The 25,123-nt window shown below is 45.0% G+C and overlaps 1 protein-coding gene across 1 annotated transcript in view; it reads left to right on the top strand.

Moving 5' to 3' along the window:
• Positions 1-25,123, top strand: part of LOC126248090 (succinyl-CoA:3-ketoacid coenzyme A transferase 1, mitochondrial) — a 111,829-nt gene that overhangs the window by 15,634 nt on the left and 71,072 nt on the right. The window contains exon 2 of the mRNA XM_049948756.1: positions 21,046-21,154. Within this exon, the coding sequence (XP_049804713.1) occupies positions 21,046-21,154 (109 nt within the window). The remainder of the gene's footprint in view (positions 1-21,045; positions 21,155-25,123) is intronic.

Raw genomic sequence — 25,123 nt, forward strand, 5'->3', positions numbered from 1 at the left:
TCCTGGCATTTTAGGGAGATCCCCATCCTGAGAAGCTCAAGGTAATAATGTAAAAATGCGCCGTGAAACCATACATTCCACCTCCCATGCGTTGCTTCTGTTGCCTCAAGTTCACCCACATGTCCTCGCGATGGGATGCCACTCCCATCTGTGGTGACTGTAGCCACCATCTTCATGTGGGAAGCCCCTGCACCCCACCACCTAACTATGTAAACTGCTCTGGTCTCCATTCTCTCCACTCACCAGTGTATCCAGTATATATAAAGGAAAAAAAAAGAATTCAGCGAATAATGATCCGTGACCGTCTCGGCTACTTTGAGGCCTCTAAGAAGTTTGACAGACTTCACACTATAAATCTCTCCTCTACCTTTGCCCCAGTTAAGTCTTGCCCTCCTCACCCGTTCCACTTACCCCCTTCCTGGCCCCCTTCCCTTTCCTCACCCTCAGTGGCTCCTGTTCCTTACCCTCCTCCTCCTCCTCCTCCTCCTCCTCCTCCTCCTCCTCCTCGGCCAGGGAAGACATCCCCTTCTGTGACTGTTGCTAAGGATGGGGTTCCCTCTTGGAACACCCCTCCCCATTGTTCTCAGGACAGGAAGCTTGCACTCTCAGTTCGGAGAAGATACCTGCGTTCAGAGGGCCCCAAAGCCCCTCGCGCTCTGTCCAATCTCAACGTCATGGCCACCTATTCCCTTACCAATAAAGCCTCCTCCCTCCCCCCAAGGGAGAAGAAGAAGAAGAAGAAGAAGAAGAAGAAGTAGAAGTCAAAGGTTGGCACTTCCCCGGGGGACTTCACCCCCTCCTTCTCATCCCGAATCACCCCCTGTAGGTCCGGAGCTTAGAATAGGACCGAGGTGTCCCTGCCTGTCGTAAGAGGTGACTAAAAGGAGTCTCTCACTTTTTGGCCCTGTAATTTCAGGTCCCATTTTATGGTTTGAACTGCCACTTTCCAAGTTATATGGAAGTGTGGGCCATATGGGGAAGGATGCCTTACGTGGTGCATGAGTTATCCATGGTGCCCTTAGATTCGACATCCTGAACCTCTTGTCATGGCTTTGCATCTCCACCTGCAATTCAATGATTTGGGCGAGGACACTTTCTGGGGTATGTCATCTTATTCTGTTGCCTCCTGTCCCCTTTCTTCCCCATGACAATATTGGATTTCTCTGCACCCAATATCCAGCAATAGCTAGTCTGTTGTGGTGGGGCCATTATGTAACCATTTGGTGGTAGCCTCCCTGACAACACAGAGATCGCACTGCTGATGCCTGAGCTGTAAACTCCCCACATATGCCAAGGAGTAGATGCCTGTCTTCCTGGGGCATCAGGACTCCCAGCAATGGCCATCATGCCTGGTGGTCTTTGCTGTGGCTGGGTGGCACCAGAGGGGAAAGCACCTGATTGGAGTGGGTGGTATCAGGCCGAATGACCCGCAGTGAGCAGACTGTGCGTACTCTTGCTGGTGACTGTACAGCGCCAGCAGTCTCTAAACAGGGCAAGATCAAGAACAATGCTGACAGATATGACCCGAAATCGTTTCCCTCCCTCGCTATACCATGGGAGGAACGTAGGGCTACAGAAAGAAGAGAGCCATATTTGCCTTGGTATTTAGTCTGTAGCAGAATGGACGGGGACTCCTTTCTACCTACGAAGCCTCAATTTTTTGTTGAACATCTTGAGGATAAGTTTGGGGAAGTGACAGCACTGTCCAAGATGAGAAGTGGTGCAGTCTTGATTCAGACGGCATCCCTAGCCCAGTCCTGGGTGATATTCCTGTTTCAGTCACTCACCGTAAAAGCCTCAACATGGTCCAGGAGACTATTTTCCATTGCAACCTCCTCTTGCAGTCTAATGACGCGCTCCACGACAATCTAGAAGGCATGGTGTTCATTTCATCCGGTGCATTTACAGGAGACCCAAAGACAACAGGCTTGCTACCAGTGCCTTCATTTTCACCTTTGAGGGTGATTCATTGCCTGAAAAGGTGTAACAATGACGTTTGTGTAACAGTGCCTTTTGCTACAGCTAAGACATCATCCACTGTAGCCCTCAGGGCTGCTTGACTACACCTGCTTCCCTAATGGTCGAGGCCCCCTCACACACACACACACACACACACACACACACACACACACACACACACACGGTCGGGGGTATTGACTCCATCCCCAACATCAATCCCCAACTCCCTGCCAGAGAAACAACACTCTCCTCCCCCCAGGGGACCCACAGTCCCTTTCGTGGGTACGTGTGTGGCACGCACAGGGACCTGAGCTATTGCATTCTCCTTCCTTTTTCCAGGCTGCATTACGATTCCTGTTCCTCTCCTTCCCAGTCTTTGCTCCTTTCTCCCTGCCCACCTTCTTTCCCTCTTGGTGGACTTCTTTATATCGACCTGGCTATCCTCCCATCTTTGTTTTAGTATGTGCTATTGTTTAGTTTCCTGTTTCCATCTCCTTTTCAACATTTTTTAGTCCCCTTGGGGTTTGACCTCCATTTCCAACATTTTTTGTTCAGTGTGAGCCATTTTGGGATGAACTCCCAACCTAGTTTCCTCTCCCCCTCCCCTCCCCTTTCCCTTGCACCCTGGCCCCCTTCATGTTAGGTCACCAGCACGGTAGCGAGTCTGCGTGGTGGGGCTGTTAAGTACCCACTTGGATGAGCCCCCTGACAACACAGGGATCACACTGCTAGTACCTGAGCTGTTAATGCCTTGTGCATGCCAAGGAGTCGATGCTCATCACTTAGGGGCATCAGAACTCCCGGCAGTGGCTGCCATGCTAGATGGCCCTTTCTGTGGCTGGGTGGCGCCCACGGGGTGAGCCACTGGTCGGAGTGGGTGGTACTAGGGCGGACACCTTGCACGTGACGCAACAGAGGCTTCAACATCCCGGCCATTCTGTGGCCGTCTCTAAGAGTGATAGTAGACATGACACTCTTTCTGATCCTTCGGCCTTCCCCTCCCTGGCCACCCTCTGGGAAGAGGGTCAAGTTCTCCAGCTTGGGTTGAAGCCTTTCCTTCTACATATGCATATATACTCTGCTAACCACCAAGCGGTGTGTGGCAGAGGGCACAATTCGTGCCAAAGTCATATTCTCCCCCCCCCCTCCCCCCCTCCTCTGTTCCACTCTCACTCTCGGATCGCGTGAGGGAAAAAAGACTGCCTGAATGCCTCAGTACGAGCTCTTATTTCCCTTATCTTTGAATGGTGATCATTGCGTGATTTGAAAGTTGTTGGTAATAATATGTGCTCTACATCCTCGGTGAAGATTGGATTTCAGAATTTAGTGAGCAGCCCCTTCTGTTTAGCGTGCCATCTATCAGCTAGAGTGTCCCACTTCAAACTTTCTATGAGATTTGTAATGCTCTAGTGAAGGCTAAATGTACCAGTCACGAATCTTGCTGCTCTTCTTTTAGCCTTCTCAATCTCTTGAATCAGACCCAACTGGTAAGGGTCCCACACAGACAAACAGTACTCAAAGACTGGACTAACTAACGTATTGTAAGCTATTTCCTTTGTTGAAGGACTGCATCACTTCAGGATTCTACCAATAAACCGCAATCTAGAGTTCGCCTTATCCGTTACTTGTGTAATCTGATCATTCCATTTGAGATCATTTTGAATAGTCACACCCAGGTACTTTAGACATTGCTGCTTCCAAAGACTGGGCATTTATTTTGTACTCGTACATTAATTGGGATTTTTGGCTTGTTATACGCAGAAGGTTACACTTACTAATATTGAGAGATAACTGCCAGTCATTACACTGCGCATTTATTTTCTGTAAAGCCTCACTGATTTGTTCACAACTTTCGTGTGATACTACTTTCCTGTAGACTAAGACATCATCGGCAAACAGTATAAGGCCGCTGTCAATACCATCAACCAGATCATTTATGTAAATCGTAAAAAGCAGAGGACCTATTATGCTGCCCTGGGGCACGCCTGAAGTTATGCTTGTTTCTGTTGAAGTCACCCCGTTCAGGACGACATACAGTGCGAAACTGAGTCGAATGCCTTTCGAAAGTCGAGAAATATGGCATCAACCTGGGAGCCGGTATCTAGAGTCTGTTGTACATCATGCACAAAGAGGGCCAGCTGTGTCTCGCATGACCACTGTATCCTAAAACTATGCTGGTTTCTACAGGTGAGCTTCTCAGAGTCTAGAAAGATCATTATGTCTGAACACAAAATATGTCCCATGATTCCACAACAAATCGATGTCAGTGAAATTGGCCGGTAATTATGTGCATCCGATTTTCTACCCTTTTTATAGATTACTATGACCTGGGCCTTCTTCAAGTCCCGTGGAACTTTCCACTGTTCCAATGATCTCTGACAGATGATAGATAAGAATGGTGCTATATTTGTAGCATAGTCAACATAAAATCTTATGGGGATACTGTCTGGGCCAGATGCCTACATGGAGTCTAAGGATCTTAACTGTTTTACAATCCCAGATACACTAAACACTATGTCAGCCATCCTTTTGTTTGTTCGATAATTGAAAGGGGGAATGGTGCTGCAGGCCTCTACCGTAAAAGAGTTTTTGAAGGCTAGGTTTAGAATTTCGGCCTTCTGTTTATCATCATCAGTTACATTACCCGTGCTGTCAGCAAGAGAAGGTATTGAATTATGTGTAGCGTTCATAGATTTTACGTATGACCAAAATTTTTTGGGGTTATTTTTAGAATCTGCAGATAAAATATTGCTTTCAAATTTGTTGAAAGAAACTCTCATTGTCGTTCTGACAGCTGCTTTCATTTCGCATAATTTCTGTTTGTCGGCGGGGCAGTGACTACGTTTAAAACGACTGTGCAAAATTCTCTGCTTTCTCGGCAACTTCCTAATATGTTTTTTGTACAAAGGTGGATCCTTTCCCTCACCTATACTTTTGCTAGGCACATACTTCTCTAGCATAGGGTGGATAATACCTTTAAATTACGGGCAAAGATGCTCAATATCTTTGTGTCCAGTGTCCCGTTGTGACTATGAAGATATTCATTAATGACACTTTTATTTGCTTTCCCAAACAAGAAAACTCTATGCTGTTTTTTTCCAACTTCCTCTGACATAGAAGCCATGACGACATTATAGTCGCCAATTCCCTCGGTACCTGGTTTGTACCAGGACAGATGGCGATAGTTTTGCCACAACCAAGCCTTTATTTTTCGTGGAGATGATTGAAGATGAGTATGGTGAAGTGGAATCCATGAGTAAAATGGTGTCCAGTTCTTTGCTCATAAAGACATCTTCTGCTGCCCAATCTGAAGCCCTGTGTGCTTGTGACCATCTCGGTGACATCCCAGTCTCTGTTGCACCCTACCAATCTTTGAACTCAGTTCAGGGTATCATTTTCCACAGAGATCTTCTCCAAACTGACGAGGAGCTCCGTGCAAACCTTGAGCGGCAAGGAGTCCGATATATCTGCCATGTACAGCGAGGCCCTAAAAACAGTCGCACCGATACAGGTGCCTTTATCCTGCCCTTTGAGGGGGATACCCTCCAGGAGAAGGTAAAGGTGATGGTGTATCAGTGTGATGTAAAACCTTACATTCCACCACTGATGAGATGCTTTAAATGCTTACGGTTTGGACACGTCTTCCCACTGCACCAATGATCCCCTCTGCGGTGACTGTGGGTGCCCCTTCCATGAGAGGAGTTACTGTGCTCGCCCGCCAGTGTGCGTCAGTTGTAATGTGCAGCATCCTCCACACTCGCTAGCATGCCCGGTGTATGTGAAAAAACGACGGATTCAAGAGTACGAGACTTTGGATTGACTTACCTACACCGAGGCTTGTCGAAAGTTTGACCGGCTCCATCCCGTGCCTCTAACTTCTACTTTTGCTTCAGTTATGTCCATTCTCCCTCCTCCTCTTCCAAGCCCTGCCCAATTCGCTCCACACCTTCACCCTCACCCTCACTCTCCCACTACCCCTCCCCATCAGTACCCATACTCACCCCTTCGGGTGCTGCTCCCCCTCCCCCACTGGAGAAGCGCTCCCCATCTTCGGCAGCTGCTGGTACTGGAGCTCCCTCCCGGGACTTCTCTTCCTGGCACCCCCCTGAAAGGCAATCTGCAGCTCCACATCGGCCGTGCGACCCGCGGCCGGTGGGTGCCAAGTTTGCCAGGCATAATTCCGTGCCCGACCTCGCTGCAATCTGTCCTTCTCTTCCTTCACAAGAGAAGAAGCAGAAACACAAGAACAAGGGCAAGGCCCCTCTAGTACCCACTTCTCCAGCCAATGAACCAACAGAGTCTGACCCCACCTATATGGACATTACCCCATCCTTATCAGTGACAGATGGCAACTCGGCGGTGTGACTGGCTCCGGTCCGTTCGCTTCCCATTTGGACTCCAGCTTGAGAATCCTCCAGTGGAATTGTAATGGCTATTTGCGTCACCTCCCAAAGTTGCAGCCCCTTCTTTCCTCCTACTCTGCTGCATGCATTGCTCTCCAGGAGACCTATTTTGTCAGTTCTTACTTACACACCCTTCATGGGTTCCACACTTTCTGTCGAAACCGAATTGGCCCCTTGTGGGCTTATGGTGGTGTTTGCCCCTTGGTCCGCAAGGACATTGTTAGTAAATGGGTTTCCCTCCATACCACTCTGGAAGCAATTGCTGTCAGGGTCCATCTGGCCACTCCAATCACAATCTTTAATCTCTACCTCCCGCCTGACAGACTGCACACAACCCTTGCCCTAACAACCCTTCTTCAACAACTCCCTTCTCCCTTCCTACTTCTCGTGGACTTTAATGCCCACAACCCTCTTTGGGGTAGTCACACGACTACTGCCTTGGGCAGGACAGTTGAAGCTGTTCTGGCAGGGCTTGACCTCTGTCTCCTAAACACTGGCACTCCCACGTACTTTAGTGTGGCACATGGCACTTTCTCTGCCATTGACGTCTTCATCAGCAGTCCTGGCCTTCTTCAATCCATTCATTGGGATGTCCACGATGACTTATGTGACAGCGATCATTACCAGATTGTTTTGACCTTCCTTCAGTATATCTTGCTCTGTCACCCTCCCGGGTGGGCCTTCTCTAAAGCTGTTTGGGGTGCCTTCTCTGCTACCATCCCCCGTTCTACCACACACTAGTATTGATGAGTTTACACAAACTTTGACTGCTGCCATTCTTTCCGCAGCTGTTTCAGCCATCTCTTCTTTCTCGGGTCCCCCCGCCCGTCGGAAAATGGACCCTTGGTGGGCTCTGTAAATTGCTGCAGCCATAAAAGACCGCCACTGTGCTCTTCAATGCTTCAAGCGGCACCCTTCTACTGCTCTCCTTCTGGTCTTCAGACTGTCCCGTGCCCAAGTCCGTTACCTAATCAAATTTCAGAAATGGATTTGCTGGGAACGATATGTGGCTGCCATAGGACTGCACACACCCTCTTTACAAGTTTGGGTGTAACTCAGGCGAATTTTTGGCCATTGTCCTCCAACCGGCATTGCAGGAATTTCTGTGCATGGTGTTGTCCTTACCCATGTGGACTTTGTTGCAGAGCAGTTCGCTCAACACTTTGCTCAAGCCTCTGCATCGACTCAGTATCCGCTCACGTTCCTCCTCCTGAAAGAGCACTTGGAACGACTGCCTTTGTCTTTAGTTTCTCGCTGCTTGGAGCCTTATAATGCCCCATTTAGCGAGTGGGAATTCGCCAGTGCCCTCGCCCTTTGTCCCGACACGATTCCGGGACCAGATCGGATACATAACCAAATGCTCCAACAGTTATCGGTGGCTGGCCACCATCATATTCTGACCCTTTTCAACCATCTGTGGAGTGAGGGGATATTTCCTACCCAGTGGCAGGAAAGCATTGTTAATTCAATGCTAAAGCCTGGGAAGCCACCTCTTCAGTTGGATAGCTACCATCCAATTAACCTTACCAACACCCTCTGCAAGCTCCTTGAATGCCTGGTGAGTCGGCAGCTGTTTTGGATCCTTGAATTGCGCGACCTTTTGTCATCGACTCAAGGTGGTTTTCGCTGTGACCGCTCTACGGTGGATAACTTAGTCCACCTGGAGTCTGCTATCCCGTTGGCTTTTGCCCATCAGCAACACCTCATTGCAGTCTTCTTTGACCTCCATAAAGCTTATGACACCACCTGGCGGCACCACATCCTCACCACCTTTCACCAATGGGGCCTTCGTGGTGCTCTGCCCATTTTTATCTGTAACTTTCTGTCTTGTCACTCTTACCGGGTCCAAGTTGGTTCCTCCTACAGCACTTCCCATCGGCAAGAAAATGGGGTTCCACAGGGTTCCATGCTGAGCGTGCCTGTCTTTCTCGTTACCATTAATGGACTGGTGGTGGCTGCTGGGCTGACAGTATGCTGACGATTTTTGTATCTACTTCACTTCCTCCGTCATGGGCGCTCCAGAATGCCATCTACAGGGGGCAATCTACCGGGTGCAATCTTGCACTCTATTCCATGGCTTTCAGTTTTTGGAGGCAAAGTCGCGTGCCATGCATTTCTGCCGTCACCGTACAGTCCATCCCAATCCGGACCTGCTGCTCGATGGCCAATCCCTCAAGGTGGTGGACACCCATCGTTTCTTGAGTCTGGTCTTTGTTGTCCAGTTGACATGACTCCCTCATCTTCACCAGCTGAAGAGGACATGCTGGTTGCATCTCAATGTTCTTAGATGTCTGTGCAATACCACCTGGGCTGCAGACAGCTCTATTCTCTTGTGGTTGTACAAAGTGCTGATCCAGTCCTGTTTAGACTACGGGAGCCCTGTCTATGGCTCTGCGTCACCTTCGACATTGCAGATACTAGACCCCATCCACCATTGTGGGGTACAACTTGCAACTGGTGCCTTCTGGACTAGCCCCGTGATTAGTCTTCTCACAGAGGTGGGGATTCTACCGCTGTGAATTTTGTGCCAACAGCAGCTGATATCTTATGCGCTCCGCATTCACTACACCCCAAAGCACCCTAATTATGGTCTCCTTTATCCAGACATGGAAATTAACATCTTGCGGTGGCGGCCACATGTGGGCTTACCATGACTACCTGCATTCAGTCGCTCTTTTCTGAGCTGCAGCACTTCCCTTTACTGCCTCGTTTCTCCACTCACACACGTACCTGTTCGTGGAGCGTCTCTTTGCCACAGCTCTGTCTTGATCTCTCCATCAATTCAAAGGATTCTATCCCTCAAGAGGACCTTCGCCACCAATTCTACTGTCTCCTCAGTTCATTCCAGGGTTTGGAAGTGATGTTTACTGATGGCTCCATGGCTCTATGGTTGCTGGTCACACTGGTTATGCTTACACCTATGCGAGACACACGGAACTTCATTCCTTGCCAGATGGCTGTAGTGTTTTTACTGCAGAATTGGTAGTCATCTTTCGCGCACTATACCATGTCCGCTTCTACTAAGGACTGTCCTTCACTATCTGTATTGAGTCCTTGAGCAGTTTTCAAGCTATCGGCCAATGCTTCCCTCGCCACACGTTGGTTATAGCTATCCAGGACTACCTTTCTCTCCTTGATCAATGTGGATGCTCAGTGGTTTTCATTTGGACCCCAGGCCATGTTGGGATCCCTGCAATTAACTTGCCAATCAACTGGCTACTAACAGGCCATCTCTTGCTAGCATTCTGGAAATAGACCTTCACTTGTCATTACATTGTCAGGTTTTGGGACTTTGGAATGCAGAATGGCACACTCATTCTTCGCCAAACAAGCTCAGGGCGATAAAGGATTCTACAACTATGTGGCGGTCCTCCTTGTGGGCCTCTCGTAAAGCCTCTGTCATCCTTTGCCGGCTCTGCATCAGCCATACTTGGCTGACTCACCGTTATCTCCTCTGTCATGATGACCCCCCTCTCTGTTGTTGTGGATCAATGTTGACTGTGGTTCACCTCTTACTGGACTGTCCTGACTTAGCTGCTCTGTGACGGACTTTTAGCTTTCCTGACTCGTTACCCCTGGTGTTAGATGACAATGCCTCAGCGGCTGATATAGTTTTACGATTTCTTTGTGATTGGGGTTTTTAGTGCTTTATTTAAGGGTGAGACCTCCAACCTTATCGGTGGGTGGAGGGGATGGCAGGCTGTCTTGCTCTCCCCTTCGCCCTGACTGGACTGGCTTCGACTGGGCCTCTGCCTTCCCACTCCTTTCTATATGGGGGTCTGTTTTATCTCTAATGTGTATCTTGTCTACCTGTGCTTCTTCCTTCATGCCCCTGTCATTAGTCACTTTCTTTCCCTCCTCTCTTCTTTTGCCTTCTTCCTTCCGTCTCTGTTAATAATTTGTAATTTTATGGTCATTGTAGTTCCCTCTTATAGTGTGAGGTTTTATCGGTTTTAGTTATTCCAAGGTCGGAGGGACTGATGACCATGTAGTTTGGTCCCTTTCTCCAATCCAACCAACCACAACACTCTACTCCAATGTCTCCCACCAGGTTGGGGTCCCTTGAGATGCACTCGTGCCAAGATTCTGCTGATCTACACCTGGACACCAGCCAGTGGCTGAAGAAGCCACAGGTTGCTGGTTGTAGAGCTTGAAGTTCCTGATCTGTCCCTGTAAGTAGGGCAGATAATCTGTCGCAGAAATCAGTCATCTGAGTAGAAGAGGAACAAAAGAATACCTCCAAGACAGAGGAGATTCCAGTGGTCCCATTTCGCTGAAACCCACATGTTCCACCTCAGTACCCAAGACGGAGGTCCTGGTGGCCCCTGTGGCACCGGATTCCACCACATGATCTGATTTAGAACCAATATGTATTGTATCCTTGCTACCAGTGGCAGCAGGTGACCGTAGGGCACGACTTGCCTCCTTTGTCTCTTCACATCCTGCACAGGATACCAATAGCCTGATGTCCAGTAAAACTGTAGTGGTTTTTTTCCACCACTTGGCTTGAGCTACCTCATGTCTAATGTGTTTCCCCTGCTTTCTGCAATGACCTCCAGGAAACTTGGTTCCCACCATTTATGAAGCCCTATCCAGTGTGGCTATCAGAACTACTTTAAGAATGAAGCAGACTATGAAATAGTGTCAGGCAGAGTTAGCATGTACATTCTGGACTCTGTGTACAGCAGAACACATGCTCTCAGTGCGATTTTAGAGGCTGTGGCTGTTTGTGTGAGGATGTCTCTGAACTTTACTGTTTGTAAGTATGTACGTATGTATGTATCTCTCTCACATTAGTTGAGTATCTCAGACTGCATTGTCTGCATTGTTTCTTAAGAGTCCCCCCACTCTTCCTCATTTTTGGTGACTTCAATGCCCACACCCTTTTGTAGGGTGGAACTGTGACCATAGGCCATGGTAAAGGTATCAAAACGTTGCTCACAGAGCTTGAACTTTCTCGTGAATGCTAGTACTCGCCCCCTCCCCCCATACACTTCAGTGTATCATATGGATCGTATTTGACCATTGGACTTTCCATATGCATCCCTGGTCCTGTCCCCTTCACCCATTTGAAAGTTCATGATGACCTGTGTGACTGATTATTTTCCGATCATCCTGTCCCTCCTTCACACTTAGCATCATCCCCCTTCAGGTCTGGGGGTTAGAATAGGCCGGCAGTATTCCTGCCTATCCTAAGAGGCAACTACAAGGAGTCACATGTTTTGGCCTTTATGTGATGGTCCCCTGTAGGGTTTGACCTCAATTTTTCAAAATTTTCCCAAAGAGCAAGCCAATTGGGTAAGGGTACCTTACATGGTGCATCATGTCCATTGTGCATTGATATCTGTAGCCCACTTTCTCATCGTCGCATTGCAGTCCTGCCCATTCTCCATCTCCTGGGTGAGGAGACCTTCCTGGGTGCGTTTTCCACCATGCACTATGCAGTGTCACTTCTTCTTTGCACCTCATATCCCGCATGGTAGCCAGTCCGTTGTGGTGGGGCCGCCATGTACCCTGTTGGGTGTAGCCCCCTGACCACACAGGGATCGCTCTGCTGATGCCTGCGCCATAAATACCCTATGTATGCCAAGGTTTGGATGCTCATTCCTCTGGGGCATCGGGACTCCCGGCAATGGCCATCCTGCCAGGTGGCCTTTGCTGCGGCTGGGTGGCACCCGTGGGGAGGGCCGCTGGTCGGAGTGCGTGGCATCAGGGCGGATAACACGCCATGAAGCGTAGTGCGTCATCTCTTGCTGGTGGTCCGCCACCAGCAGTCTCTAAGTGGGCAAAGTCTAGTTATAATGCTAAAAAATATGACCCCAAATTGTTCCCCTCTGTGGCCACACCGTGGGAGCAATGCCAGGCTAAGGAAGGCAGTGAAGCTTATTCACCTCAGTACCTCGAATGTACAAGAGTTGATGGGGAATCTTTCATGTCCATGAAGCCTCAGTTTTTTGTGGAGCATTTGGAGGACAAGTTGGAGTAGGTGGAGGGCTTGTCCAAAATGAGATCTAGGTCAGTTTTGATAAAAACAGCACCCTCTGCCCAGTCACGGGCATTACTCGCTTGTGACAAGTAGGGTGATATTTCTGTTGCCATCACACCCCATAAGAGCTTAAATATGGTCCAGGGTATTATATTCCGCAGGTACCTTCTTTTGAAGTCTGACAACAAGCTGTGTGCCAATTTAGAGCGGCGAACCTTCTGGGGAACCTGCCAGGTCTGTCTGAGTGGGCCCTTATTTCCCTAGCTGCTCATGGGACCGAGAGGGAACCCTCGAAATCGTCATCTTCTCCTCCCAGTGGGAAGGGTGTATCACCTGGGAGTTTTCACACCCATTCATCCAAAAGAATGAGAGAGGCTAGTCCTCCTGATATAAGAATACTTTGGACTGCAGTAAAAGGGCTCACAGAGTCATGAACAACAATGTGTTTCTGGTGATAAAGGGGACATTTGAAAAAGTGTCTCCCTTTTATATCCATAAGGGCTTGGAAAGCCTTGCTGGAACATTAAAATCTATAAAAAGATTCTGTAATGGCTCATTGCTGGCGAAACTAACAAGTCAAAGCAGGTAGACCTTCTTAAGAAATTGCAGAAACTGGGTGACTATGATATCATTGTTGAGATGCACACCTCTCTCAACTCCAGTGAGGGCGTTGTCACATGCACATATATGATGGACACAGACGTAGAAGAACTGACGCAAGAATGCGCATCCCAGGGAATAGTTGATGTGGAGCAACGAACGCGCAGAAATAATGGAGCAACTGAAAAGACTGCTTTGTCATATCTGCATCAAGTGCTCTGGGAACCACCCAGTCTGGAACTGAGACTGCCATGTTTTTGCTGAAGAATGCAGAATACAGGAGATAAAAATGACCAAGCGGATCCCCTATGCCGAAGCCGAAAAAGAATATAAGGCAATGAAAGACCTTATCCTTGCCATCTCATATTCTTCCATGGTGCAGACACTTATTCCCAAGGCGGACGCTTCAACACAGACGATGCCTAGTGTGCCTGTATCCACCACAAGCACCTGTACTTGCACATGTACATGTCAAGGGAAAAAGAGTAAGGACAAAGCAATCCAGGCAGCTGCACCAGGAAAGACTGATAACAGTTCCTCAGCGAGCATCCAGAAGGTTCAAGAAAAGCAGAGTGCCTCTCAATGCCCCCTTTGCTCCTCATCCTCAAAGGGACAGGGTGCAGGGAAAGGCTCACGATGTTTGGGTCAAAAGCTGTCCCGAGTGCCATCAGACGTCATTCTTTCCCATCTGACTTATGAGGAGGATGCCTTGGATCCAGGCAGCTCCCCCACTCCCCCTTGCTCTTAAAGTACTTCACCTCCCCAGTGCAAAGATAGGGGTAAATTAAACCACACCAATGACATAGCTTCCATACTACAGTGGAACATGAATGGGTTCAGGATTCATGTGGAGGAACTGAAACACCTAGCACAGGCATGTCCCTTGTGCTTTTGTTTACAAGAAACTCTCTTTAAAGATACAGATGTCCCTGTGCTACAGGGATATACGCTATACCACAAGGATTACCTATTGGGGGAATGAGAGGTGTTGCAGTGTTTGTCACTAATGCACACCACTCCTCCTCTCCCCCCTTGGCTACTGACCTGCGAGCAGTTGCCGTTCAAATTCATTTGTGTCGAAGGATCACTGTTTGCTCACTGTATGTACTTCCGCAAGATGCTCTAGACTCTGAAGCTCTCACGGATCTTAACACACAACTCCCATGACTGTTCCTCCTCCTGGAGGACTTCAATGCCCATCATGCCATGTTGGGCTCGACCAATACTTGCCCTCGGGATTGGGTTTTGGAGGGCCTCATGACGTCTCATGAGCTGTGCATCCTCAACACGGGTACTCGCACACATTTCTCTACTGCTACTGGGTCAATCTCAGCCATCGACATCTCTTTTGTTCTCCCGCCCTCACTGATTGTTCAGTGGGAGGTCACTGACAACTTTCATTCCAGTGACCACTTCCCCGTCCACCTTACCTGCTAAATGGCTCACCACCTGAAGTTAAGCCCCAAAATGGATGGTCAGCAGGGCTAACTGGATGCGGTTCAGCCAGCTGGCTGTGTTCAAACACTGCGACAGCATCTGAAAATGGGTGGACCGCATCACGAGTGATCCATCCCACAGTCCTCAGGTCATCGTAGGTGGACAGGTGAGTGCCGTTCCACAATCAGGGAAAGGTGTGCAGCTCTTCGACATTTTAAATGCCGACCAACAGCAGACAACCTTAGGGTCTTTTGAGTTGCGAGGGCCAAGGCACGATGCGTCGTTATTGAGAGTAAGAAAAGGTTATGGCAAGCATTCCTGGACTATATCAATCTTTCCACTTCTTTTATAAAAGTATGGGAAGCCATCCCGAGGATTTATGGTAAACAGAGCCGTTTACCGATAGTAGTAGTGCTGAAACAAGGGTGCCTCCAAACAACACCAAGAGACATTGCTCAGATGCTGGCCGAACATTTTGGACAAACTGCTGCCAATGCAAACCAGCATCTGGCGTTTAATCGCTCTCATGCGACTGTAGAGAGGGAAGAGTTGGACTTCAAGTCCAACAGTTCTGAGGCCTACAACTCCCCTTTCTCCATGTGGGAGGTTGCATTGGCACTGACTGAGATCCGTGACACTGCACCCGGTCACAACCAAATCTGCTGCTGCATGCTTTGAAATTTGCCAGCAACATCAAAGGAAATCCTTCTCGAATGTTTTAATCTAATATGGCAGACAGGTGAGTTCCCCAACTCATGGAGGGAGGCAGCTCTAATTCCTCTCCTCAAACCAGGAAAGGACTGCACATGTCCCAGTAGTTATCGGATTATCACCTTAATGAGCTGTTACGAAAGACCCTGGAGCGAATGGTTAACCATCATCTAGTCTGGATGTTAGAGACCAGGCAACTCCTTAGCCACTCTCATTGTGTATTCCGAAGATTTTGGCCCACTTTCGACAATCTGATTCTTGTAGAGGCGGCTGTTCAGCAGCTTTTCCTCTGTAAGCATCACTGTGTAGGCATATAGTCTTAGATATCAGTAAGTCATACGATACTACTTGGAGACACCGTATTCTTCCACAACTGCACCAATGGGGCTTTCATGTCCACCTCTCCATCTTCATACGGTCTTTCTGTCAGCGTTTGTGTGTGTGTGTGTGTGTGCGCGAGAGCGCGCGCTCGTGTGTGCGCGCGCGTGTGCATTTTAATCATTCTCGTCGTCTTTTTAATTTGCCTGCCTTGAATATGGGGGACACCATCCTACAATTTAGAGACAGTGCAGTTTCTGGGCCTCATTTTTGACTCCCAGAAGGCACTGATCATCATGAAGTGCCTTAGCCACAGGTCTTGGAGAGCGGACAGGGCGCGTCTCCTTTAGTTTTATCGGGCTTTTGTGTGTTCGCGGCTGGTCTATGGTTGCACGGTGTATGGGTCAGTGAAACCCTCTTACTTGTGGATCGTTGACGCTGTCCATCATGAGGGGATTTGGCTGGCCACGGGTACTTATCGGACAAGTCCCATACGTAGCATCTGTGCTGAGGTGGGGGAACTGCCGCTTACCATCTGGCACCAGCTCCTCGTGGTGCATCAAGTGTATAAGTTCCTTGCACCTCCAACTTCACCTGCACACCATACTGCTGCTCGTCCACCTCTGGAATGCCTTTTTTCCAACCATCCACAAGCCGCAGTGTCATATGGGATCCGCATGCAGTATGTGCTGGAGTCATTGTGGAGCCAGTATGACCTCAACCATCTGCCACCCTGGTTACTGGAGAGACCCAGAGTGATTTTAGATTTGGTGCAGTACAGGAGAGATAGCACTCCTGTTTCTGTTTTTAATGTGATATCCTCTGATATTTTATCTGAGTGCCACAATCATATAGTTGTTTTTACAGATGGGTCTAAGCACGGGCACTCTGTTGGTTGCTCTGTCATTTTCCCGGATGGTGTTCTCAAGGTCAGACTGCCTCCAGAATTTACCGTCTATGACGCAGAATTATATGTGATATTGCGAGCACTGGAGCAGATGAGATGTTCTCCCGGTGTTAGAATTCTCATCTGCTCAGATTCTCTGAGCGCCCTTTACTCTCTCAAACGTTTATACACAGCTGATACAGTAACCCAGAATATCCAGGATGCCCTCCTACAACTACGACGACTGGGGTAGGAGGTGTCTTTCTGCTGGGCACCTGGGCATGTTGGAATTGCAAGAAATGAAAAGGCAGATCAAGCAGCCAAGGAGGTGTGTTGTGATCCTCTGGTATTTCAGTGTGCTATCCCTGTGCATGCTATCACCTCACTGTTGAGGTACAAAGTCATGTGTCGATGGGAATACGAGTGGCTGGGAGTGAGCAATAACAAGCTCCATGTTGTCAAGACCACAACTCTGCCATGGAGTACTTCCTTCCAACCACATCGGTGGTACGAGGTCCTTCTTATTTGTCTTCGCGTAGGCCACAGCCCTATGACACATGGGTTCTTACTCCGGCGAGAGGACCCTCCAATGTGTGGTGCTTGGGGCGTGCAGATCATGGTGCACCACATTTTATTGGACTGCATTTTGCGGCGGATTTGTCGGCATATTTGCCGTCTATCTTATGTAATGATCAAATGAATGTGGTTAGGGTTTTAAAGTTTTGTGAATTGGCTAATATTTTTAACAAGATTTTAGGGAACTGTTCTTAATTTTTCAAAGGGTGGCTGGCTTACCCTAGTTTTTTTGTAGGTGGTCAGCCAGTCTCATTTTTCTGTGCTTTTCTTTTAGTTCTTCTGTGTTTTAATTTCTTGATTAGCTCTCTTCCCTCCTAATTGGGTTTAGTGCATGTGATACAGTGTGACTGTGCAGTCATGTTGAGTGCGTGTGTGTACAACACTTTTAGTTCATTTCCATATTCGTTTGTGTTCACAAGTTTAAGGGCGCTGATAATGTCACCGTTGGGTGCCCATCAGATCCAAACGCACATTTGTGTTAGGAGTTTGTTGTGTACTGTGCGGGAATCTGCTTTCATGTGCAATGTAAATATGAACTATGTTGAGTCTATTTTAAATGTTAACAGAAAAGTAAAGCTTTGAGGACAGGTCGTGAGTCTTGCTTGGGTAGCTCAGCTGATAGGGCATTTGCACATGAAAGGCAAAGGTCCTGAGTTCAAGTCTTGGTCTGGCACACAGACTTAATCTGCCAGGAAGTTTCATATCAGCACACAGTCCACTGCAGAATGAAAATCTCATTTAGGGAACAGAAACTTAAATTACCGGTAAAAGTTAGCCACAAAGGAACTAGAGCCTCAGAGAACAGATTCTTTGATGGAGAGAGTGACGAAATCAAATAAGTGTGACTGCGAGCAAACATTTAGCAAGAAAGTGTACAGGTAGCACAAGTTGTTGTGTGGGTGCAGCGTAAAAATATGACTTTCAGCCGGGAAGCAAATTCATGGACTAATACATCTATTAGGGACCTTGTACATTTGTCCGAAAAAATTGAAAAGCATGAAAACTCCCACTTGCGCAAATATGCAAAATGGAGAGTTGCGAAAGCTTAAACATTATTTTGTTATTACTCTAAACTGTACTTAATTATGTAGAAAACAATGAAATTCCACAAAAATATTTCTTTCTTTTGTCAGATAAGTTATGTGTACTATTATTATTATTATTTCTTTACTTTCTCAGACGTTAAGTCTGGTTAAAAATGGAAAGTGACGCGGACCTTGATCAAGCGTCACTTCCTTTTAACTGTACGGTATGTGTTATATTGCATTTAGGAACTTTCGGGTAATTGAACATGTATCAATAATTACAGATTTCTGTAGTTGTATATATAATTTTGCATGTAGCTGTATTGCATTGATGTACTGGTGGATATTGTGTGGTATGACTCCTGTAGTTGATAGTATAATTGGTATAATGTCAACTTTATCCTGATGCCGCATGTCCTTGACTTCCTCAGTCAGTTGGATGTATTTTTCTCCTGTTTTCTTTTGTATATTTGTTGTATTGGGTATGGATATTTCGATTAGTCGTCTTAATTTCTTCTTTTTATTGGTGAGTATGATGTCAGGTTTGTTATGTGGTGTTGTTTTATCTGTTATAATGGTTCTGTTCCAGTATAATTTGTATTCATCATTCTCCAGTACATTTTGTGGTGCATACTTGTATGTGGGAACATGTTGTTTTATAAGTTTATGTTGTAAGGCAAGCTGTTGCTGTATTATTTTTGCTACATTGTCATGTCTTCTGGGGTATTCTGTATTTGCTAGTATTGTACATCCGCTTGTGATGTGATCTACTGTTTCTATTTGTTGTTTGCAAAGTCTGCATTTATCTGTTGTGGTATTGGGATCTTTAATAATATGCTTGCTGTAATATCTGGTGTTTATTGTTTGATCCTGTATTGCAATCATGAATCCTTCCGTCTCACTGTATATATTGCCTTTTCTTAGCCATGTGTTGGATTATTATTATTATTATTATTACTACTACTGTTAGTATTATTATTATTATTGGCAGTGGCTGTAGTTGTGTTGTTAAGCATGACTGTCATAGCAGATGCTATTAATTTCACACTCTCAGATTTAACTGAATCTAAAAATTTGTGAACACCCGGAATGTATACTCAAGAGCTGCCGCTGCTTGTCAGTATTTCCTGACTGTTAGATATGTGGTTAATCCACTATCATTAGGCACTATGTGGGATATTGGGCATCACATGTCATTGTTATATTCAAGGGCCAACCAAGTTGTATGAAATGAGGCAAATTTGCACATGAGAGGTCCTCTGCTCATCATAAGTGAATATTTCTTTTAGAATTGTGCTGCTTGTTATTGTGACTGCCCAATATTTTCTGAGGAGAAGAAAATCCAGGAAGTAGAGATAAATAATTGACTAGCATTTTCTGAAGTAAAAAAAGGAAAAAAGGCTTAAAAACTACTTGTTTTTGTTTTTATGCTCACATTTGTAATCAAAATTCTGCTACAGAAAAGGGAATTCCTCATCGTGAATTCATTCAGCTTACACTCTCCCTTCAGCCTACAAACAGAACCAGAGGAAAAAGCGGAGATAGAAGCTCACAGTTCACAGAACCATTGCATCAGGCAGAAAGAAAATAAGGAATAAGTACAAAGATACTGCCATTTGAAAGAAATACAAACTATAAAAAAAATGGTCAAAGCCACGAAATTAAGGATTATTTACAGAATTCTTCAGGAGTTTACTCACTCACAAAAGATATGAAGATTTGTGAACAGGCCAAGGGAACTAATAAGTACCTGAGTCAATCCTCAGCTGAAAGACAAAGGAAAGAAAACTATCTTACTGTTAAGACACCCGTGTAGAACACAAGTGGTTTCAGGACCCACAGTCTCAAGACTTTTTGTTCAGTAAATTCCTTGTGGCTCTGCGTTCAGGTGACGCAGTTTGAAGACTCTTGAAAGCCCCTGTGTTAGACAACTTTGTCATCCACAGAAAGAGAGAAAAGAGAAAAATATGGAATGCTTATTTTGTAAATGATATAAGCCATTCCACACTTCTCCCCATAACTACAATCATGCAAGTGGTTGCAGTCAAAGACCATGTGCCAAGTAGAGTTGATTGGTGGGTTTGTTGTTTGGTTACCTAATTGCAGGTTCCAAGGGTCACATAGAGTGATAAGGTGTAATGATGTTGAACTAGTCAGTTTACATAGTCTAAAGTTAAATGGTATTCAGATACTATGTCATTTTTGGCACATCAAGCATCAGATGAAAATTCGTTCTATTGATGTACATAACATGCAGATGAGGCTCTGCAACCTCCAGCTGCAGGGGTCAGGCTGTGAATAGAACAGAAAGCTGCTCAGAAGGGTACTGAGCAAAAAGTGAACTAGACACAGTACGCTGAACTGGCAATATTTGTATATAGGAACAGATTCCAGGAATGAATGGATTAACCTGTAGATTGTCAGTGCTGCTCTTACAACTGTTAATGAAATAATGAAGGTATGACAAATTTATCTCGTGGTACAAACACATCTGGAAACACTTATTCTTGTGCTGCCTTTGCACTTGGGACACTAAAGATGGAAATAATTCCAAAATGTGTCATTCTACGATCAATAAAGTCATTGTTCACCTGCTGTATGACTCTTTATGCGACTTAACAAGCTTAATGACAAATCTACGCATAACTGTTAAGGAAGCTGTGTTCTAAAGCATTCAGAGCAGCACACTTAAGTGAGGCGCTAAATATTTAGAGATAGCCAAAGATTGCTTTCAGAATCTGCTCTGAAGACAATGTGCATTAAGTGAAATACTCACTGACAGTTGTAATGTATTTACTTTATTGTTGCTGATTACTCACTGTATACAACTAGTAGATTTTCAGTTGTTTGAGTGTTAAATCTTGTTTTTGTGTGTGTGCTAACTTAATCGCACACTTAAGAGAGAATTGCTTGTGCAATGTGCACTAGAACATCATTTGTACTCTCCAATTTATGTATGAAAAATAGTGAAGTGTGGTTGAAAAATCTAAATCTTTTGAAGAAATTGTCTATTTGTGATTCACAATCAGTGAATAGAATTTGTTAAGGAAATTAAATGGCAAAACATTATGCTGTTTTAATATATCAATTTCCAAGAGAGAACTAGAGATAACTATATGAAATGTATAATTTATTCTGTTGCAGCTATTATCTCGTTCACTGTCTGCTAAAGCATCTGAGTCAAATAAAATATATGCTAGTGCTGGAGAAGCTGTAAAGGACATTCCAGATGGAGCTAAAATTTTAGTTGGAGGTAATGTATTAATATGTATGCTCTCTCTCTCTCTCTCTCTCTCTCTCTCTCTCTCTTTCAATCTGAGCACCGGCTCACCCAGCCAGTTTTAAGGGGACTTGCAGCTTAGCAAAGTGAACCATATTGCAGATTGACTTTTCATGTATACAAAACACTGTCATATGTAACTTAATTGATGTGATAGTTAAAATCCTACCTATAGATTTTTAGTCTGACACTTATTTGCTGAGTCACGAAGTTACCGCGTAACATTGAAGATATTTATTGTGCAAGATTTGTTTTAATGTGTTAGTCGCGTTGACCAGGTTGGTATGCAAAGGTCGACTCCATGGCATTACTTAAAATTATTTGATTAAGTAGGATTACTCCTGGTCTCCTGGTGCATAAGTGATTTGAGCATTGGGATTACTCCTATGGAATCAAATAACTGTAAGTAGTAATGCCACCAATTTGACTTTGTGATTTTATGACGTAAAAGAACTCTTAGATAGCTCGCCACATTCAGTGCTTACTTGTTTTGATAATTTTTTGTGTCTTGCCACAGCTACATGATAACTCCGACATTGCTATGAATGAATACTAAAAACTGTACCATGTGGTGATGAGTTACCAGGTGCACTGAAGCATATAATGGGAACATAAAAATTCTGTTGCCATGAAAGGTGAATTGTTGCAGTCGTTACTGAAAACTTTTATTTATCACAATTACAGTGTTCCACATCTTTAACGGAGAGATGATTTAACTCACATTCAATGGTTCACTCGCTTCCCTCTTGACTGTGTAAAGTCACATATTCATTATTCATTCAGGAACTCTCACACTGTTGTGTGTGACTGAAGGTATCAAATAGAATTGCCGTCAAGGCAGTGAAAATTCTAGTTCTGCTTCTGTAAGTCTGTAGCCAGCATGAAACACAGTGTGCGATTCACTTGGTTGAGTTATACCATCTGCAATATGAAACAGGTATTAATCAAAAAGTGGAAAATCTGGACTGGAGTAATGACAGTTTTATGAAAAGGATAGGTTACTACTCACCGTGTAGCGGAGATCTTTGGTCACAGATAGGCACATCGAAAAGACTGTTAAACAAGTAAGCTCTCAGTGAAAAGGCCTCGTTCCAAATTAGACAACATGTACATACACACTCACAAAAATGCAGCTCGCACACACATGACCTCTGTGTCTGGCTGCCAAGGTCAGACTGGTCTATCCTTTACATGCATGCATTAATGTTAATAGTGAAACTGGTAGCAGTGAGATATTGTGAAAAACTTCTAAACAAGAGGGTCAGAGAGCAAAAAATCGTTTTTAGAGTTTAAAAAATCATTAAAAACTATTACAACATAAATAAGTGAAAAGCTATTATGTATATCGATAACGAACACATCAGTCTGCGACATAGGTGGAAACTGAACTGAAGGAAGGTTGTCCACACACTGCGAATAATTTGTATTTTCCACCATACAGATATCTTCGGGTCATGGTACTATCTTCGGTTACCCTATACTACTCTCCCATTGGCTGTCTCAACCTTGATACATTGCCAACATCTGATCTGTATAGCACATCACTACAGCATATGGACACCTTGCAGTGCAGTTTCACCTTAGTGTCTTGTTGCATTGAAAATATTCAGAGCTGAAACTGGTTTATAAAATGTCCCTCTTTTTGCCTCTGCACATGCAACAGTAAAAGATGTCATCCTTTAATTGTGTAAATTGTACAGTTTGCAGAACCAAAAATTATGGAAAGGATTTCATTGATGAAATTGTAAATATAGGAAACATAAGATATCTTATTGCTAATTGGACAAGTTTCCATGTGTCTTAAGCAGGAATGGCAAGGTGTGACAAACATTTAAGAATCGATGGGAATGGTGTTTGCTCATGGTTTTGAGGTTCACTGGACGTAAGGATTCTCTTCTGTACACTGTATATTGCTGATAACAAATTATGAGCCAGCAAATTGGTGCTTTCTTTTCCAGTGTATTGGGCCTCAACCATTTAAAGTGAATAACATTACTTTAACAGTCTATTGCTATTGTATTTGTTGACACCTCCAAGAAATTCATACAAGAGAAGAAATTAAAATATAGGGGTGCTATATAATATTTAAATATAATTATTCCAAAGAATGTAGGTAGTTTATATTATGTATTTAACCTGATCTGGTTGAGGCCATCAGGCCTCTTACATCAGATCAGGGTTTCACAGTAGATGTGTTGTTTTAGTGCAGACTGGCTTGGTGTATGGTCATGAAACCTGCACAGTTATTTTGAGAAATTGGTTTCTTGGAAACATTTTTGTTCACTGCTTCTGAGCAGCTCGTAGGATAAGTGTTTGGAACAACGATGATAATGTACACATATGTGTATGGGAATAATGGCATCAGAGACGAGTGTGCATCTGGAATACAATTAGTCTGTTAAGCTTGCGCACTGATAAAGAGCCCACTGACCTGAAATAATTGCTAAAGTAATCAGAATAGCTAAGCAAAAAATGGATAAAAATGTAAGTGCTTGTGTGAAACTGCAGAGAAAAAGTTTCTGCAGTTGAAAGCAGTTGGCATTCTTCTGGTGTGGACTTCCTAAGGGAAAAGTGTGCATTTCTCCAGTTTTAATGTCGGCAATACTTTGTTGGTTGCATATCAGAGAATTTAATGTAGTTCATATGCCTCTAAGCACAATCAAAAGTAATTACAGCAGAGATGCATGGACCACAAGCTGCATCCAGCCCACCATTGATCTGATTGTGGCCAGCGCAACACATTCATTCTTGTATTATTATTATTATTTTCATTTTCTGCACATCTTTCATTCCCTCCCAAAATGGAGAGAGCAATATCTTGTAGAACTTCGTTCTTATTTACCCAGTTTACCTAGCATTGGGGCAGAGATGTCCTAATTGGAATAATAACTTGTCTTGTGGCTAGATATTTCTGATCTTGCAGTTCTTACGTAGTAACAATAAGGAGTTTGCAGCCTGTGATACTGGCAAGTCTTTACACCCCTTCATTATGATCTGTTTTGTTGCCATGAATTTGTGACAGATTTCATTGTGATTTTCAATATCACACAAAAATTATTTTCATATTTTTCACAAGTAAGTTAATGTATCATAATCGTGAGGTAAACGTAATATACATGCAAACAAAGTCGACACTCGGCATGGTGTCTGATGAGAGTGGCTGTACATGGGAAATGCCTTAGCGGTCGCTCCCAACAACCAGGTAGTTATCATTATATTGTGATGATAATAGTTTAAGGCTGGATACAATGGGGCAAAACAAACCTCGCTTACCACCTACATGACTGAGGACAGTATGTGGGCGGGGGTGAGGGGGGGGGGAGATAAGCAACAATGTAGAGTGGGATATTCATGAGGAAAGGAAAATAGCAAGAGGAAAAACTATGATGGAAAGGAATTGGGAAAGAGGTGACCAAGGATGGGCAGAAGATGTGCTCAGGAGATGGTTACCATCTGTGCAAGTCAGTGAAACTGGTACTGTGGGATAGTCCAAATGGCAAGCATGTTTAAGCAGCCATTGAAGCCGGTGTTTTGATGTGTAACAGGTTCAGCAATTGGGCTGTAGAGCTTGCAATTAGCTACAGTAGGCAGTGGCCTGTTGTGCAGGTAGACAGCTGGTCAATTGTCATACCTATGTAAAATTGTAGATAGTAGTAACAACATTGCTGGCAGGTGATGTAACTGCTTTCACATTTTGTCATACCTTCAGATATTGCACATAGAAAGTGATATGCTTCTTGAAAATAGGAAGGGTTGCACTATAATGGAGTAACCAGCAGAGGTACCAGTGGAGCTATATTTGCAGACTTCTTTAGACAAATAAGATGTGGCTGTTATAAAGTTGTCATTGTGAGTAGGAAAATGAATTTAGGGGACAGATTTTGGTTGAACCTAATTTTTTTATGAGTTGTTGTATACTGTACTGTACTATACTTCTGAAAT

The sequence above is a fragment of the Schistocerca nitens genome, chromosome 3, assembly GCF_023898315.1.
Source record: "Schistocerca nitens isolate TAMUIC-IGC-003100 chromosome 3, iqSchNite1.1, whole genome shotgun sequence".
Taxonomy (NCBI): domain Eukaryota; kingdom Metazoa; phylum Arthropoda; class Insecta; order Orthoptera; family Acrididae; genus Schistocerca; species Schistocerca nitens.